A 19011-nucleotide genomic window follows, 5' to 3' on the forward strand; every position below is an offset into this window, starting at 1 on the left:
TAAGATCACAAACATTTTCTCTTTTGACTTCTTCTAGAACTCATAATTTTAATTTTTATATTTAAATCTATAGCCCATCTGAGTTAATTTATATGTATGATATGACATGGGAGTTGAGGTTCATTCCCCACTCAATGTGGATATCTTATTGTTTCAGCATCATTTATGAAAAGATCAGTCTTTTTAAATTAGTTCATCTTGACATATTTGTCAAAAATCAAGTGACCATATAAGTCTGTGTTTATTTCTGGACCCATTCTTATTCTATCTCAGCCATCTATATGTCTACTGTTAGACAAATACCACACTTCCTACATTACTATAACTTTATAACAAATCGTTTGTGATCAGATAGGGTAAGTCCTTCGACTTTATTCTTCTATTTCAGAATTGGCTTGGCTATTCTAAGTTGTTTGCTTTGCCAAATAAAATGGGTGATCATTTTGACAATTTAATTATCTTTAAGGAAAAATTTGATTGATGTGTTGTATCACATTGATTGATTTGTGGATGTTGAACCAACCGTGCAGCCCTGCAATAAATCCCACTTGGTCGTGGTGAATAAGCCTTTTAATGTACTGTTGAATCCTATTGGCTAGTATTTTGGTGAGAATTTTCGCATCTATGTTCATCAAGGATATTGGTCTATAGCTCTCTTTTTTGATGGGATCCTTGTCTGGTTTTGGGATCAAGGTGATGCTGGCCTCATAAAATGAGTTTGGAAGTTTTTAAGGAAAAATTTTAAACACTAAGAAATGTTTCTAACTTTCACTCACATTTTTCAATTCTAGCACTCCATTAGTTTATGTAGATCCTAATTTCTGTTATTATTTTTTATCAGTCTGAAGGACTTCCTTTGACATTCCTTGCAATGTTTGTCTACTGGCAAAGAATTCTCTCAGCTTTCATTTGTCTGAACATGTTTTTATTTCACCTTGATTTCTGAAGGATATTTTCTCTAAGTGTAGAATTTTTTAGCACAGCAAAAATGTCACTGCATTGTCTTCTGGCTTCTGATGAGAAATAAGGTCATTATTAGCTTTATTCTCCAGATGTCATGTTTTTCTCTGGCAACATTTAAGATTTTCTGACATATTACTTATGATGTGCCTCAATGTGGTTTTCATTGTATTTATCTTGTTTAGGTTTCATTGAGCTTTTTATAATTGGTTTAAGTTTTTTTTAAGTATGGAAATTTTTCAGTTACTTTTCTTCAAATTATTTTTCTTCTTCTCCTCTTCTCTTTTCCACTACTACAACCCCAATTTCATGTATGTTAAGCCACATGACCTTGTAGCACAAGTCACTGAGGCTCCTTTTTTTTTTTTTTCTTAGCCTTATTTCTCTCTGTACTTCAGTTTGGAATGTTCCTACTGCTTTGTCTTTAACCTCACTGATACTGATCTCCTGGTCCAATAAGACCATCCACTGAACTTTTCATTCAAGTATTAGATTTTTCAATTCTAGAAGTTCAGTTTGGCTCTGTATGTAGCTTTCATTGCTTTCCTCATTATATTATTTCCCTTTAAATCCTTAAGTATATGTTAATAGCGTTTTCCTTAATAGACCCATTTTTTTAGAGAAGTTTTACATTCACAGAAAAATTGAACTTAAAGTAGAGAGAATTCCTCTACACTCAAACTCATACATGCACAGAAAAAAATGGAACTTAGAGTTCCTCTACACTCAAACCCAGATACATGCATAACCTCCCTCAGAATCATCATTCTGCACCAGTGATATATTTGTTATAATCAATGAGCCCACAATGACAAATCATAATCACCCAAACTCCATAGTTTCAATTAGGGATCACTTCTGGTGTATAAATTCTATGGGTTTGGACAAATGCACAATGGCATGCACTCACGATTATAATAGTCAGAAAGAATAGTTTCACTGCTCTACAAATCTTATGTTCTCTGCCTATTCATTCCTCCCAGCCCTCAAGTCCCTGGAAAACAATAATCATTTTACTGTCTCCATATTTTTTGTCTTTTCCAGAATGTCACACATTTGGAACTATACCATATAATGTCTTTTTAGACTGGCTTCTTTCATTCAGTAACATGCATTTAAGTTTTATCCACATCCATTCAAGGCTTGAACATTTGTTTCTTTTTTGTGCTGAATAATATTGCATTGTCTGGATATGCCACAATTTATTTATCCATTCACCTATTGAAGGAGATCTTGGTTACTTCCAAGTTTGGGCAATTATGAATAAAACTGCTGTAACCATTTGTGTGCAGGTTTTTGTGGGTATATAAGTATTCAACCACACTGGGTAAATACTAAGGAGTGTGATTATGGACCATATGGTAACAGTATGTTTAGTTTTGTAAGGAACTGCCAAACTGTCTTCCAAAGTGGCGGAACTATTCATCGTGCAATCCCACCAGCACTGAATGAGAATTCTTTTTCCATATCTTTGCCAGTATTGGTGGTGTCAGTGTTTTGGATTTTCATCATTCTAATAAGTATGTAGTGGTATCTCATTGCTGTTATAGTTTACAATTCCCTAGTGAGCTCTGATGTTGAGCATCTTTTTATATGCCTATTTGCCCTGTGTATATTTGGGGGCGGAAGTGTCTGTTAATGTCTTTTGTCCATTTTTTGATCATGTTGTTTTTCATTATAGAGTTTTAAGAAATATTTATATATTTTGGATGAGTCTTTTAACAGATATGTTTTTTGTAAATATTTTCTCCAGTCTGTGACATAACTTCTTATTCTCCTCATAATGTCTTTTACAGTGGAGAAGTTTATCATGCCTTTGGTGTTAAATCTCCAAAGTCATTGCTATACCTTAAGATTATTTAGATTTTCTTCTATGTTGACTTCTAGGAGTTCTGTAGTTTTGTATCTTATATTGAAGTCTATGACCGATTTTGGGTTAATTTTTGTGAATGATAAAAGGTTGGTGTCTGGATTCTTTATTTTGCACGTAAATGACCATTTGCTTCAGTACCATTGGTTGAAAAGACTACCTTTTCTTCATTGAATTGCTTTTTCTCTTTTGTGAAAGATCAGTTGACTATAATTATGTGGACCTATTTTGGGGCTCTCTATTCTGTTCTGCTGAAATATGTGTCTATTCTTTTGTCTGTACCACACTGCCTTCACTACTAGAGCTTTACAAATCTTGAAGTCAGGTAGTGTGTGTCCTCCAGCTTTGCTCTTCTCCTTAAATATTGTGTTCACTATTGTGGGTATGCTGGACAAAATTCAACACCCATATATTTTTGAAAATGCTTAGAAAACTAGAAAGAGGAAGATTCCCTCAAACCAACAAAAAGTATCCACAAAAAGTTACACCTAACATCATATTTAATGAAAATATTGAATACTTTTCCTTAAGCTTAGGAATAAGACAAAGACATTTGCAGTCTTGGGCAGGCGAAGATATCTTAAAGAGGACATGGAAAACATTAACTACAAAAGAAAAAAAAAACTTATAGATAAGACTTCATTAAAATTAAAAACTTCTACTATCAAAAGAAAAACATATTGGTAAGTTACTGACTTAGACTAAAGAATTGTAATACATGTATCTTTCAAAGAGCTTATTCCAGAATATATAAAAATAAACTCCTACAACTTGATTTTTAAAAAGAAAAGATAATTCAATTTAAAATGGCAAAAGACAAGGCGTCTGGGTGGCTCAGTGGGTTAAGCCTCTGTCTTAGGTTCAGGTCATGATCTCAGGGTCCTGGGATAGAGCCCCACGTCCGGCTGTCTGCTCAGCAGGGGACTTGCTTCCCCCTTCCTCTCTGCCTGCCTCTCTGCCTGCTTGTGATCTCTCTTTCTCTCTGTCAAAGAAATAAATAAAATCTTTTAAAAAATGACAAAGGACTTGACCAAACATTACACAAAGGAAGATACACAAGTGACCTAAAAAAGCACATGAATAAGTATTCAACATGATTAGTCTTTAAGACAACATTCATCAGCCTTGATGAATCTCAAAAACATTATGTTGAGGGAAAGAAGCCAGACATGAAAGAATACAAGTGGCCCTGGAACAACACAGGTTTGAACTGTGTGAATCCATTTATATGTAAGATGTTTTAAAAAGCATTAACAGCAAGAGCCACAAGGTGTTTATTTGCAACTACCCAACCCACTCTCCAAAGATGGAATGAAAGGCAACTGGCACAGAGGCAGCACTTGCTACATGAGTGCCAGGGGAGGCCTACTGAGGGAAGGTCTGCAGGTCACCACAAGTGAGGGTAGGGTGGTCAGGTAGTGCATCCAGGGCTAGCAGGCAGAAGGTTGAGCTAAAGCAGAAGAATACAACCAGATGGCAGTGATGGCGTTGTACACAGAGCCCCACAGAGTCCTCCACCCACTGGCTTCCAGGGCTGCTTCAGGGGAGCCGTGGGCCTTGGTCCTGTTGCAGGCCCTAGTGCAGATTCTTCCCTGTGGTGGTTGTGTCCATAATCTGTAACCAGTGTAGGCTTCAGGTCAGAATTAAACAAAAGCCTTACCTGTATTACCAGAAACCCCAGCATTATGAAATCTATTTGGGAACTGTCTGTCCTATAATGGGAGGGATGTTGGATTTCTTTGAGTTCTTTTACCCTCTCTCTTCTTGTGAAATCAGAGTTGAAGAGCACCTATGGGGTACTCTTATCAAAAGTTTCATCACTTATGTGCTGGTCAATTTAAATACATATGACTGGTTACCTCCTGATACCCTGCTATATTCAAAGAAAGTCTGTATTCACCTTTGTGCAAAAGGAGAAAAAGAGTAACAGTTAGTAATAGTTAATGTGGGGCAATAGCCCAAGGGCCAGTGGAATAGGAAAAGTCAATATCACCTCAAGCGGAAAATGTGGGGACTCATCCCCAAGTGTCTTTGGGGGCAGGAATTAACCTATACATTCTGGATGGTGAGGCACCCAGCTGACCTTGGCATGGTGACTGTGCGAGGATGGCACTGCCTGGTAGAAGCTGGACTGGTGTCCGTGGATATCCTCTTTTACCAATCCATAAATGATATTTTTGTTCCAATATCTGTATTAATGAAGTCTTTGGACAGGGGAAAAAGGAGCTTCCCTAGATTTTAATTTTATAATAAAGGCATTTTAAAAAGAAAAAAGAAAGAGAGCAGCATACTCCTGTTTGGCTGCAGCTGAAATGGCCACCTCCAGGAAGTACACCTGGTATATACAACTCTAGGCAGTGGTCCAGCTCTGCTGTGCCTCTATACTTCCTCTGCCACCCATGAGCCCACCCAGCAGCTGCTGCTGGGCAGCTGAGGCCACCAGACTGCAGAACTTTGTCATTCTGGGACCAGCCCCTCCCACTGCCCCTGGCCCAGGCTAGTGTATGTACAAAACTGTAAATGTATTTTCCTTTCCTTATGATTTTCTTAATACCATTTTCTTTTCTCAGGTTGTTTTACTATAAGAACACAGTATATAATACACATAACCCACAAAATGTGTGTTAACTGACTGTTTATGCTATTGGTAAGGCTTCCAGTCAACAGTAGGCTGTTTGGGGGAATCAAAAGCTGTACTGTGCCAGGGTCATCATCCCTAAGCCCTGCCTTGTTCAAGGATCAACTGTACTTACTATATGAGTCCCTTATATGATATACCAAAACAATTAATCTATGATGAGAAATATCAGATTAAATGCCTATTTATGGGGGTTAAGGTTTAACCGGAAGATAGCACAAGGAAAATCTTAGGGTTTATAATTTATTCTAGGCAATGGGAAGTTACTGCATTTTTTTTAACAGTTATGTTACCATGTTCAAACCCAAGTATAGGATACATCAGCACAACAGGATAGTAGAGTCGAAAGAGAATTAGAATGAGATCAGAAGAACTTGTCTGAATGCCTAGCTTTGTCATAGGCTCTAATCTTGGAAACTTTCTATACATCTCATCTTCTTCATTCAAAAAGTGAAAGGTTGAGTTAATCTCTAAAATCTTTTAAAATATTCTGTGAACATGAATTGGGATTTAGCAATGAGAACAGGAAGAATGCCCTTGCAATACAATTAAGGAAAGGTAATAAAAACCAGAAGTTGGAAGGTGTCAGTGGTAATGGATTGGGGCTTTACATATGAGAAAATAATTCAATGCAGGGGCAAGAGAGAGAAAAATGTCACAGAAGCTTATGAAGATTTTAATCTAAGGGACTACCTCTTTTTGTGGGCTCTATAGTCTGAACTCTAATGTTACTTGGATATTCAATGCTAAAAGCTATATAGTATGTATCTTTCAATAAGTGATAACCCAGTCTAGAGGTTACATTTAGAAATAATTCCACTTAATTCTTTTAATTATTTGAGCTTGTCTAACACGTGATTTTTAAAAAGATTTTATTTATTTGTCTGAGAGAGAGAGAGAAAGAAAGAGAGAACTCGTGTACAAGCAGGGGAAGAGGCAGGCAGAGGGAGAAGCAAGCAGAGAGAGAAGCAGGTTTCCTGCTGAACAAGGAACCTGATGCAGCACTCGATCCCAGAACCCAGGGATCATGACCTGAGCCAAATACAGACACTTAACTACCTGAGCCACCCAGGCATCCCCAAATGTGATTTTTAAAAATACCTTTTAAAACAGGAAGCTGACGATAAGCTGCAAGTTTGGGCTGAAATAAATTTTCCATTAGAACTCGTTCCATAAAAAATAAATCCTGACGAAACTTGTCAGATTTCATTATTGACTCTGAGCGATCCTCTTCATCATCATGGATTTTAGTCAGAAGTACATTTTCTATATCCATTAAAGAACTAGCTTCACTGTCTGAAAAATACAAACATGACGCAATGATAAAATAATTTAAATAGTATTAGATGATTCATGTATTCTAAGTATTATAAAAGTCACATTTTGTCAGTACTTGTTTTCCTCCAATATTCAAAACTTCAATAGACACTTATTGAATATCTTTCATGTACCAAGCACATGGAATATATACATATATTATCTCATTCTGGAATTCTTAACCACTTAAAAATGTATTATCAGAAGATAAACAATGATAACTTCATAGGTAATTTATATCTGTATACATTGTTATTCAAATTTAAATAATAATATTAGTCTTCACATGGAAGTCTGATTTGATTGTAGTTTTTTAAAAATGCTACACCACTGTGTTAATTTTTTTTTCTGATGCTAAAATAAACGACAAAAACTTAAGTGGATTAAAACCATGCAGATTTATTATTTTGGAGTTCAGTAGGTTAGAGGTCAGACCAGGTCTCATTGGCTAAAATCAAAAAGTTGATAGGATTATGTTCCTTTCTGGAGGCTCTAAATATTCATTTCCTTATCTTTTTCAACTTCTAGTGGCCACCCACACCTTTCTTGGAAGACAACATCATCACATCTCTTCAGTCTTCTTCAGTCATTATATCTCTCTACGGCCACAGCTCAGAAAGGTCTCTACTTTAAAGTATCCATATGTTTAGATTGGGATCTCCCATCTACAGAAACTTCAGCAAAGACCCTTGGTCACATTTTCCCCTCCTTTCTGCCTCCTGACTGATGCTGGTGCTTCTCTTATAGCTCACAGAATTGAACGTCCCCTCCTCTTGAGATCCGTGAGTAATACAAGCTATCTTTTCAATGGCAGTGGTGTCCTCATCTGTTGGCCTTACCATGCCTAAATAATAATAAAATCCACATTTAAAAAGTATCATCTACAAGAAACCCAATTTAAATGTAAAGACATGGATAGAATAAAGGTAAAGAGCATTATATACTATGTTAACACTAATCAAAAGAAGATGGAGTAGCTATATTTAATTTCAGACAAAGTTGACTTCTGAGCAAGGAAAATTATCAGAAATAGAGAGGAGCATTGCATAATAATAAAGAAGTCAGTTCTCCAAGAAGACACAGCAATCCTAATCATTTGTGCAGCAGAAAACAAGACTACAAAATATTTAAGGCAAAAACTGATAGAACTACAAGGAGAATCAGATACATCCACTGTTATAATTGGAGACTCTAACACTATTTTATAATAGAATATATGTTTTTTATCAAGCTTACTTGGAATGTTTGCCAAGCTAGATCACATTCTGGGTCAGCAAAGCAAACTTCAACGTATTTAAAAGAATAGAAATAATACAAAGTATGCTTTCAGACCATAGTGGAATTAAACTAGAATTCAACAAAAAAGATACCTGGATAATCCTAAAATATTTGGAAATTCTTAAAAAATACATAAAAAATAAGTCAAAGAAGAAGTCTTAAATAAAATTTTAAAATAGTTGAACCAACTCAAAGTAAAAATATAACATCAAAATGTGTGAGATTCAACAAAAAGAATGCTTAGAGGGAAATTTACAACACTGCATGCATATATTAGAAAAGAAGAATGATCCAAAAATTAATAATCTAAGCTTCTATCTCATGGCACTAGAATAAGATGAATAACATAAGCCTAAAGCTAGCAGGAAACAAATATATATAAAAATTAAAGCATAAATCAGTGAAGTTGAAAACAGGAAATCATCAGAAAAAAAATCAATGAAATTAAAAGTTAAGTCTTTGAAAAGATCAACAAAATTCATAATCATCAGTCACATTAACCAAGAAAAAAAAAAAGAACATATAAATTGTTAGTATGAGCAATAATAGAGGTGTCATCACTACTGATCCCATACACCAAAGGAATAATAAGGAAAACTGTGCGTAACTCTATGTTCACAGATTTGATCACTTAGATGAAAGGGAACGATTCCTCAAAAGACACAACCTACCAAAACTCACACAAAGTGAAATAGATCATCTGATTAGGCCTAACTCTGTTAAAGAAATTAAATCAATAATTAATAAAGTTTCAAAATAGAAAATAGGTCTAGATGGTTTTGCTGGTGAATTATATCAAACACTTAAGACTTGTTTATACAATCTATTTCAGAAACTAAGTAGAGTGAACACTTCCCAATTCATTTTGTTAGGCTGTCATTACTCTAACACCAAAACCAGGTGAAGACATTACAAAAAAGAAGAATTACAGAACAATACTGTTTATAAAAATAACACAGAAATCCTCAACAAAATATTAGCAAATCAAATCTAACAGTGTATAAGAAGAATTAGGTACTCCAACAAAGTAGAGTTAGTCCCATGTATGCAAAGTTGGTGCAACAATTGAAAATCAATTAATGTAACCCATCCCATCAACAGGCTAAAGAAGGAAAATCACATTAGATTCAGAAAACTCTTTTGACAAAATCTAACACCCATTATATCAAGAAGTCCCAGGAGTACCTGGGTGACTCAGTTGATTAGGCACTGGACTCCATTTTGGCATTGGTTTTGATCTCAGGGTCATGATCTCAAGGTCCCCAGATTGAGTCTCAAGTCAGGCTCTGTGCTCAATAGGGGGGGCTACCTCTCTCTCTCCCTCTGCCTCTGCCCCTACTCACACGCACACTCTCCCTTTCTCTCTCTCTCTGCCTCTTAAATAAATAAATAAATCTTAAAAAAAAAAAAAAAGAAAGAAAAGAAAAAAGAAGAAGAAAAACCTTCCCAGGAAACTAAGAATAGAAGTGAATTTCCTCAACTTGATTTTTAAAAAATCTATGAAAAACCAAAAAATCTATGAAAAACTAACATATTTAATGGTGAACACCTGAAAATTTCCACATGAAGGTAAGGAACAAGGTTAGGATGTTGCCTCTCACCACCTTTATTCAACATCATACTAGAAGTCCTAGCTAATACAATAATTCAAGGAAAAGAAATAAAAGTTATACAAATTGGAAGGAAAAAAGCTTTGTAGATGACATAGTTGTTTATGTAGAAAATCCAAAAAAATGTAAAAAAATAAAATTCTCCAATTAATAAGCAATTAGAGCAAGGTTACAATATATAAGTTTAAAATACAAAATCAATGGCTTTCCTATAAATGAAAAATGAACAATTGAGAATTTTCTGAAAATGATCAATTCTCTTTAAACGATTTTTCAAAAACATTTTCTGATTTACTATTTTTACATATTACATTTGTCTTTGGGTAAAATGGGTGAGAACAGAAATATTTCAATTTAGTTTATGAAAATTTGCCAAAACTTTACCAAAACTTGCCAGGGTTTAGTTACTCTGAAATAAAGACTACTTTTATATGTAGTGATATCATTTCATAAGAAAAATTACTCCGAGTTTAGAATAGGGAGAGTAAAACTGTATAACTGCATAACCACAAAACAATCAGAAGTGGAATTTAACAAATATCCTATAACTGGACTTTGTAAAAATTCTTCCATGTTACTAAGTATATTTGGAAAGTTAAAATTTTATATTGACTTTAATTAAAGCATTTAATCTCAAATCTTAGAATACTAAAAGCTAAAGTTTTTTTAATTTTTAATTTTTTTATTTTTTATAAACATATAATGTGTTTTTATCCCCAGGGGTAGAGGTCTGTGAATCGCCAGGTTTACACACTTCACAGCACTCACCAAAGCACATACCCTCCCCAATGTCCATAACCCCACTAAAAGCTAAAGTTTTAATGTAGGATTTCTCCATGTTGGTAATATTACATTTTGCCACGTAATTTCTTGTTGTGGGGGCTGTTCTGTATATCAAAAGGTTCTTCCCTGGCATTGACCCAAAAGATGTCCTCATAGTCAGGACAACCAAAAACTTCTCCAAATACTGCCAAATGTCCCCTGGAGGAAGTAAAATTATCCCCAATTAAAAGCCATAGTTGTTAATTTATCTCCATTTTAATCTATCACAAAGTTAGTATACACTTTTTCTTAGAAATTATACAGTCTACGGAAAGAGAGAAAATTATGGAACCCACATGTTCCTATATATATGAGAGAAAACTTAAGAGCAAGTAAAGAAGCAACAGAGAAACATAAAATCTTTGAAACTCTTGACAGTTATCCAAGAAAAATTAAATTTGGGGTTCAGAGTCCAGGATGATGCAAAAGAATAACAATGCTATTTCTCAGCAAAAGTTGTAGTTTCATGTTCCACCAGAAAGTAAGTATTGTAACTGGTAAGAAAGAATTCATTTACAAGGGCATGTGAAAACATCATTTAAATAAAAACTGAAAGAGTGTTAGCTTAGCAGCAATATAGTAATATTGGAAAGGTACAGAAAAGATTAGCATAGCTCCCATGCAGGGATGACATGCAAATTTGTGAAACACTCCATTAAAAAAAAAAAACCTGAAATAAATGAAATCTTACTTTTTTCTATAGTACTCCCTGGTATTCTTGGCTCATGATCTTTAGAAACTATACTTGCTTTAGTATTTGATTCAAGCATAGATTGTTTTGTTGGTAAAGATGAAAGTTCCATAGCATTATAAGAATCATATAAATCCCAAGTACTGGACATTATACCTAAATAAAGAGAAAGGTAAAAATTATTTTAAATCAAATTCTAATAAATTAGCTTATACATAACTAGTTATAGTAAAATCTAAGAACATCTATTGCTTAAGAAATGAATACTATTTTTTTTACAATAGGAGAAAGTAAAGATAAAAAAGAAATAAATCATGAGAACAGGTTGAGATTCTTAGCTATCACACTTTTTGCATCTACATGTACATTAGTGTTTTAATGATAACTCCAAATTATCCTCACCATCCTTTCTGATCCCCACACCTCTCACCCCTCTATCCCAAGCTGATGGTGCATAATCTCATCCATCTGTCAGTATAGGTCTTACTTGATATGGACCTGGACAACCATGTCACAATAAGGATTTAATGTTCTTTTATATTCTATAGAGCTTTTAATTTATAATCATCTAATTCCATTCCAAAAAAACTCATATGCTTATGTGAAAAGATTATACTTGTTGGGAAATTGGTTGACTGTTCTCAAGAAACTTGTACAGTAATATGGTTATTACCTTCCCTTTTTAAAAATTTTTGTTTGCACTGGCTATAATTTTTTCAAATGAGGAAATATAACAATGGTCTCCAAAGACTGAAAATGTTATTTATCTGCAAATTAAAAAAAAGTTCCAACCCTTTTCATTATTGATACAACAATGAAAATTTCATGTAGCAATTATTTTATCAGTGACCATGTAATAAAATATTTCTATGTGCTAAGCTTATGAAAGTTTAAAGTATAGTAATTTAATAATTCTTTTCTCTAAAAATCAAAACAAGACCTGGATATAATAAATGCAACTACTTCATTGCTATGACTTTTATTTTCATAAAATAAAATGAAGGAGCTTTGGATATCTCAGTGTTTTCAATTAGTGAGAATGTTAACTCACAGTTCATAATAACGTTCCTATTTTATTGAACTTATTTTAATAATATCTAACAACAAAGTTATACACAGAATGCCTCATCTATTTTGCTGAATTCAAAAGGGTACAATTTCCATGTTCATAAAGTAAAAGACCATAAAAAGAAATTATGTCTTTGAATAATGAATTACCTAACCTTCTTTTTCTTACTTTAACTGAAAGTTTAGTAATTTGAGTATATAGGAATATACTGTTACATTGTCAGCAATAATTGCTACATAAATAAAGGTACGTGTTATAAATGAGCAACATAAAATGTTAGGGTGATTTAAAGTTGTTTCTTGTTTGAAGATAAATAACATTGGTAATTTTAGTTTGGGTACCATCATGACATTTATACATTTGAATAAATTAACCTAAGAAATAAAAAATCTCATACCACATGCCATAATATTATGTAAAAAATGAAACAATAAATAATAGTGATTGCTTTTTGTTCATTTTTGGGAGGATGGAGTTTTTTCAGTTTTTATTTAAATTCCAGTTAGTTAACATACAGTGTAATATTAGTTTCAAGTGTACAATTTAGTAATTAGCACTTCCATACAACACCTGGTGCTCATCACAAAAGTGCATTCCTTAATCCCCATCACCTGTTTAACCCATTCTCCCACACACCTCCCCTCTGATAATCAGTTCGATCTCCATAGTTGAGTCTGTTTCTTGAAAAAAAAAAAAAGAAAAGAATGACTGTGACTTTCCAATTTTATACTGGTATATTCTACTAAGGAAAGTTTTAACTAGTATCAGAATGACATATTCCGTACTATACCTGTGTTTTGAGCATTTTTGAGTCCAGGATATGTCAAAATAGTTTTTACCCATTATAAAATATTATTTCTATTTACTGGTTTAATTCAGACTATAAAAAGAGGGCAATTAGCCATATAACATTTATAGAAAAATAATTTTACTTGTTAGCTGAGTAAAAATATATGCTATTAAAAAAAAGATAACTATGACTTGTATTTCCATCACCCAGAGATAATAACTGCTAACATTCCAGTGTGTGTCCTTCCAGATTCACATATTAACAAATACATAAGTGTATTTTCTTAATAAAAATGAGCTTATATCGCTTGGTTTTATAAAAAATACACTTTATTGTAGTATAATATACATACAAAACAAGATGACTTTATGAAATCTATAGTTGTAGGATTAACTATATTTTTAAAATTTAACCAGGAATACTAATACATTTATTGAATTACCCATTGATTTGAAATGCCACTTTAGCATAAATTACTATATGTATACTGTTGGATGGAAAATTTTTTCCTCACTTTCTATGCATCGTCACAGTGAACTTCAACTAAATTAACACCTTGGTCTCTTGATGTCCCTCATTCACTCATTACCAGAGAAAAAGTGACTGACTAATCCTACAGGAAAGTTTAGGAGAAGGAATTGTGCTCAGACAATTCTGAATTCTTTTGTTAGATCTGTTCAGTGGCAGAAAGCATGCTTTCTGGTCCATTCTCACTCCTAAAAAAGGAGATCTCTGCTTGTCTAGCTGTGCCATTTATGGCTGGTAAGATCTATTTTGGAAGGAAGAAATGGCAAATCCACTGAGCTGCAGATTTAAAGCTACATTTTTTTCAATTATCTTTATAAGTAATAAAGCTAATATTTGATTTCCAGCTGACTCCTGAATCTCTTTCAGTTTCATTCCAAATCAGGCAAAGAAGACATGTGTTTTTTTACTGATCCACAAGACTTTATTCTTATAATAAATGGTTTATTGATATTACACTACAAAGAATGACAAAATTATGTTATCTATATTTCTAGACTTACTGGCCACCCTATAGAAAGCTTCTTTGGAATAGAAAAGAAGTTTTAAGAATTTGTTTTTCCCATAATCATAACGCTGCCATACTCAGTCTAAGCACAGCTAGTGCAACATTTTCCTCAACCCACAGGCTTCAGTCCCTTTACCAACTGTAATAGGCTTAGTCACTCACAGGAGAAAAACACTGTCAGCATCAATATTTAGCAGCATTTTTTTTGTCTTGAATAAAATACTATACTTTTAAATTTTAAATGGTCTTACTACTTCTTTACACAAAATATGACCTAATATTTAATTGGTTAGTATTGATATTTTTAACATAAACTTTATTTTGTAAAAACAGGTTTGTTTATTTATTTATTAGAGAGAGAGTGAGAGTGAGAGAAATCACAGAGGGAGAGGGAGAAGCAGACTCCTCACTAAGCAGGGAGCCTGATGTGGGGCTTGATCACAGGACCATAACCTGAGCCAAAGGCAGATGCTTAATTGATTGAGCCACCCAGGCACCCCTAAACTTTCATTATTTTAAATAAAAATTTTCTGTGAAATACATATCATTCACAGAAGAGTGTATAACACATATACACATAGTATAAAGAATTACTACCATGTACTCCCAGTCAGGTAAGAAATAGAACATCTCCAGGTGCTTAGAAGTCCTAGACACCCTTTGCTCTAACCTTCTTCCTTCTAGCTCCCTCCAACAGAAGCACATCCACTTTCCCTAAGTTTTGGATAGGTCATTCTCTTGCTTTGTTCTAAGGTTTTTCTCCTGTGGTAGATGCTGTTGGTGCCCTGCCCATATCTGCTATGCATCACCTGTGACTAGCCAACCTCCAACTCCAGCATCTATATTGCTTTGTTTGGAGCCATTTTTGACTGCAAGGACCACTTTGATGTCCACAAATTTGGCTAGAAGTGCCAACAAACTAACAGGCCCATTACCTTCAAACAATAATTTAGAAAGTTAGAACATGATAAAATAACTCCGACTCCCAAAATTCTCTGGCAGTATTGAATTCCAGTTACCCCAAAGAGTTAATTTGTTAGATGGAATATACTTTGCTGACTGCATACCCTTTCTTGTTCCACTTAATAACTCCCCTACTAATGTTTCCTAGGATTACCTCCAAAATAAACAATGGGCACTCAGAACCTTTTTTAAGAGGTTTCTTCTTGGAAAGCTTGTGAAGCTCATAATCCACAGGCACGGAAGGCTCTCTGACATATGCGTACCTACACAATATATTGTCTAGTTTTAAAAATTGGATAGCAAACATTATCACAGATGCATTAAAAAAGAACAAAATAATCATTGAGGACTACTAAAGGAAGACTCTCAGGAGAAGATCATCAGAACAGTCTGTGTCATACTCTGACTTCAGCTTCCCCGAGAGTTTACAAGAGCCACTAAGGAAGAAATCACATGGTGAGACCATAAATACCTCCCTGGAAACACAGAACTTAATCCACTGAGGGCATCTAACCAAGCTAGGCATTGAATGTCCAATGAAAGCATGGTCAGTTAAGTGATGCTCTGTATTTTCTGTTTACTGTGGCTTCTCTGCTGCTCTCAGGGTAAAACAATATATTTGTGCAATGAAGTGAGTTTCCTCAACATATCTAAGAGGGCCACTGGAAAGAGGAGCAGAACTATATTAACAATGGCAAAAGCTAGATATGAAAAAGAATTGGCAGATTGAACTGAGCATTCTGTATGTTAAGAAGATGGGACTTGGTTTTCAGTTCCACAGAATGGAGTTTGGAGGTTATTACTCTGTCCTAAGAACAAGTGAAAAATTAAACAGTATGAAAAATCAACAACTTTCTTTGGATCTGAAAGAAAGGTAAGAACATAGGGCAAACCACTGCCCCCAAGACTGGGGAGATGAACAAATGAATACAGGGAGTCAGGGCTTATTGGAGAAGACCCAGGAGTAGAAACCACTGTGGGAACCAGTGCCAAGATAGGAAACCTGAACTATAATTGATGAGTTGCTGGAGGCTCACTTTTTGTCTCATAAGTCTGAGAGTTTAAAAACTGCACAGGGTCTCAGTCACAGGGAAGTCCCCAATTTTGTGAGCTTTATCTCCAGGAGCTTGAACAAATTCCCAGAATATTTTTAAAAATCCCCTTGTGGTTCTGGCAGGGGGAGGGAAAAAGGAACCATTGTGGAATATGCTAGAATGCTCTGTTTTTTTGTTTTTTTGTTTTTTTAGATTTTATTTATTTACTTGGCAGAGAAGATAGAGCACAAGTAGGCAGAGCAGCAGGCAGAAGGAGAGGGAGAAGCATGCTCTCTGCTGAGCAAAGTGCCCAACGTGAGGCTCAATCCCAGGACCCTGGAATCATGATCCAAGCCAAAGGCAGCCACTTAACCAACTGAGCCACCCAGGCACCCCTGGAATACTCTGTTCTTAACAAGGACTGCCTTCAAGAGAAACTAACCAGAGGACAACCTGCTAAGGTATTATCAGACTATAACTGACCTGGGGAAAGGGCAATATCAAATACCTCTGAGCCATTTTGTCCCACCTAAGGGGAAGGGGTTGGAGAAGAAAACAAACACTTCTGAAGTTCAGAATCCAGAGACCCAGGCACACTAAAAGACTGAGACCAAATCAAAGAACCATTGAATGCTTGCCTCCTCCACACCATTACCACCACATTACTATAAATGGCTATTATTAAAAACACAATAAATAACAAGTGTTGGGGAGGATGTGGAATAAAGGAAAATTTTGTGCACTGTTGATGGGAATGTAAATTGTTGCAGCCACTATAGAAAAGAGCATGGAATTTCCTCAAAAAATTAAAATATAAATATCGTATGATCCAACAATCTTGCCTCTGGGTATTTATCTGAAGAAAACAAAAACACTAACTCAGAAAGATACCTGTACCCCCATGTTCATTGCAGTATTAATTATATAGCCAATATATGAAAGCAACTTAAATGACCCTTGATAGAGAAACAGATAAATAAAATGTCACACACACGCACACACACTGAAATATTATTCAGTCATAAAAAGAAGGAAATCTTGCCACTTGCAACAACAGGGCCTTGAAGGCATTATGCTAACTGAAATAAGTCAAACCAAAAAAAAAACAAAAAACAAAACAAATATAGTATGATCTCACTTATATGTGGAATCTAAAAAAACAAGCAAAAAAAAAAAAAAGCAAGAAAAATCCCAAGTTTATGAATACAGAGAAAAGACTGATGACTGCCAGAGGACAGGGAATGGAGAGTGGGTGAAATGGGTTAAAAATTACAAACTTCCAGTACTAAAATAAATACTCTGTGTTATAAGCCTAAAACTAATATAATGTTACATATCAATTATATCTCAATAAAAAATTAAATTTAACTTAAAAGAATTAGAGCAAGAAATCAGTGAAACAAAACAAGAAGCCAACAGGGAAAATCAATGAAACCCAAAACTGGTTATTTGAAAAGATCAATAAAATCAATAAACCTCTATGCTGGAATTTATGCTATTTAGATTTTCTTTTAATAAAAAAGCTATTTTTAAATTAAAAAATAGCATAAATGAAAGAGGGGACATTACTACAGATCCCATGGACGTTAGAAGGATAACAAAGGAATACTGTGAAAATTATACGCTCACAAATTTAATATCCTTGATGAAATTCAGGATTAATTCCTTGAAAGGCACAATCTGCCAAAACTTACACAAGAAGAAATAGACAATCTGAATAAACCTATATCAATTAAAGAAATGAATTTAAAAAAAGAAATGGAATCAATAATAAATTCCCAAAACAGAAAACACCAGGCTCAGATGGATTCACTGCTAAATTCTATCAGTAATTTAAGGAAAACCTTATACCAAATTTCTATAGTCTCTGTCAGAGGATAGAAACAGAGGGAATACTTTCTAGCCCACTCTTTGAGGCCAACATTGAATACCCAAAAGCAGATAAAAACATTACCAAAGGAAAAAAAAAGGCAGACAGATAACTCTTAAAGAACATATATGCAAAATCTTTAATAAAATATTAGAAATCAAATCCAACAATGTGTAAAAAGAATCAAACGCCAAGTGAAATTTATCCCAGGTATGCACAACTAGTTCAACACTCAAAAATTAAGTAATGCAATCTATCACAGCAATAGTCTAGAGAAGAAATATATATGACCATATCAATAAATTCAGAAAAATGCATTTGACAAAATCTAATACCCATTCATGATAAAAACAGTCAGTAAACTAGGAATAGAATGGAACTTGTATTTGATCAAAACATCTACAAAAAAGCTACAGCTAACATACTTAATGGTGAGAAATTAGAAGCCTTCTCACTAAGATCAGGAATCAGGCAAGGATATCCCCTCTCATCATGCCTTCTCAACATCATATTGGAAGTCCAAGTTAATGCAATAAGGCAAGAAAAGGACATAACATACAGATTGAGAAGGGAGAAATAAAACTGTCTTTGTTTACAGATGACATGTTAATGTATATAGAAAATCTGAAAGAATGGACAAAAACTCCTAGAATTAACAAGTGATTAAAGAAAGGCTGCAGGACACCAGAGAAATACATAAAAGCCAATAAAAATTCCTTTCCTAAATGCTGGCAATGAACAAATGGAATTTGAAATTCAAAACAATACAATTTACATTTGTGCCCCAGAAATGAAATAGTTAGCTATAAACCTAATAAAATATGTACAAAATCTATACAAGAAAAATCACAAAAACTTTAATGTACAAAATCATTCATGTAATGGAGAGACATTCTATGTTCATGTTTAGGAAGACTCAATATTGTCAAAATATTAGGTATTCCCAAATTGATCTACAGATCAATGCAAGCTCAATTAAAATCCCAGCAAGTTATATGGGGAATATAAACACACTGATTCTAAGTTAATATGGAGAGACAAAAGACTCAGAAGAGCCAATAAATAT

At 34.2% G+C, this 19011-nt stretch overlaps 1 protein-coding gene and 1 non-coding gene across 3 annotated transcripts in view; one reads left to right on the top strand and one right to left on the bottom strand.

Moving 5' to 3' along the window:
* The window catches only part of DNAI4 (dynein axonemal intermediate chain 4), an 81824-nt gene that overhangs the window by 26983 nt on the left and 35830 nt on the right, over window positions 1-19011 (bottom strand). For both annotated transcript variants that reach the window (XM_059135816.1, XM_059135815.1), the window contains 2 exons: window positions 11187-11342; window positions 6570-6764 (listed from right to left, as the gene is read on the bottom strand). In XM_059135816.1, the coding sequence (XP_058991799.1) occupies window positions 6570-6764; window positions 11187-11342 (351 nt within the window). The remainder of the gene's footprint in view (window positions 1-6569; window positions 6765-11186; window positions 11343-19011) is intronic.
* LOC131810670 (U6 spliceosomal RNA) lies at window positions 11054-11157 on the top strand. The gene has a single exon (XR_009345652.1). It is a non-coding gene; the product is annotated as a U6 spliceosomal RNA (small nuclear RNA).

Source organism: Mustela lutreola, chromosome 10 (assembly GCF_030435805.1).
Source record: "Mustela lutreola isolate mMusLut2 chromosome 10, mMusLut2.pri, whole genome shotgun sequence".
Lineage (NCBI taxonomy): Eukaryota > Metazoa > Chordata > Mammalia > Carnivora > Mustelidae > Mustela > Mustela lutreola.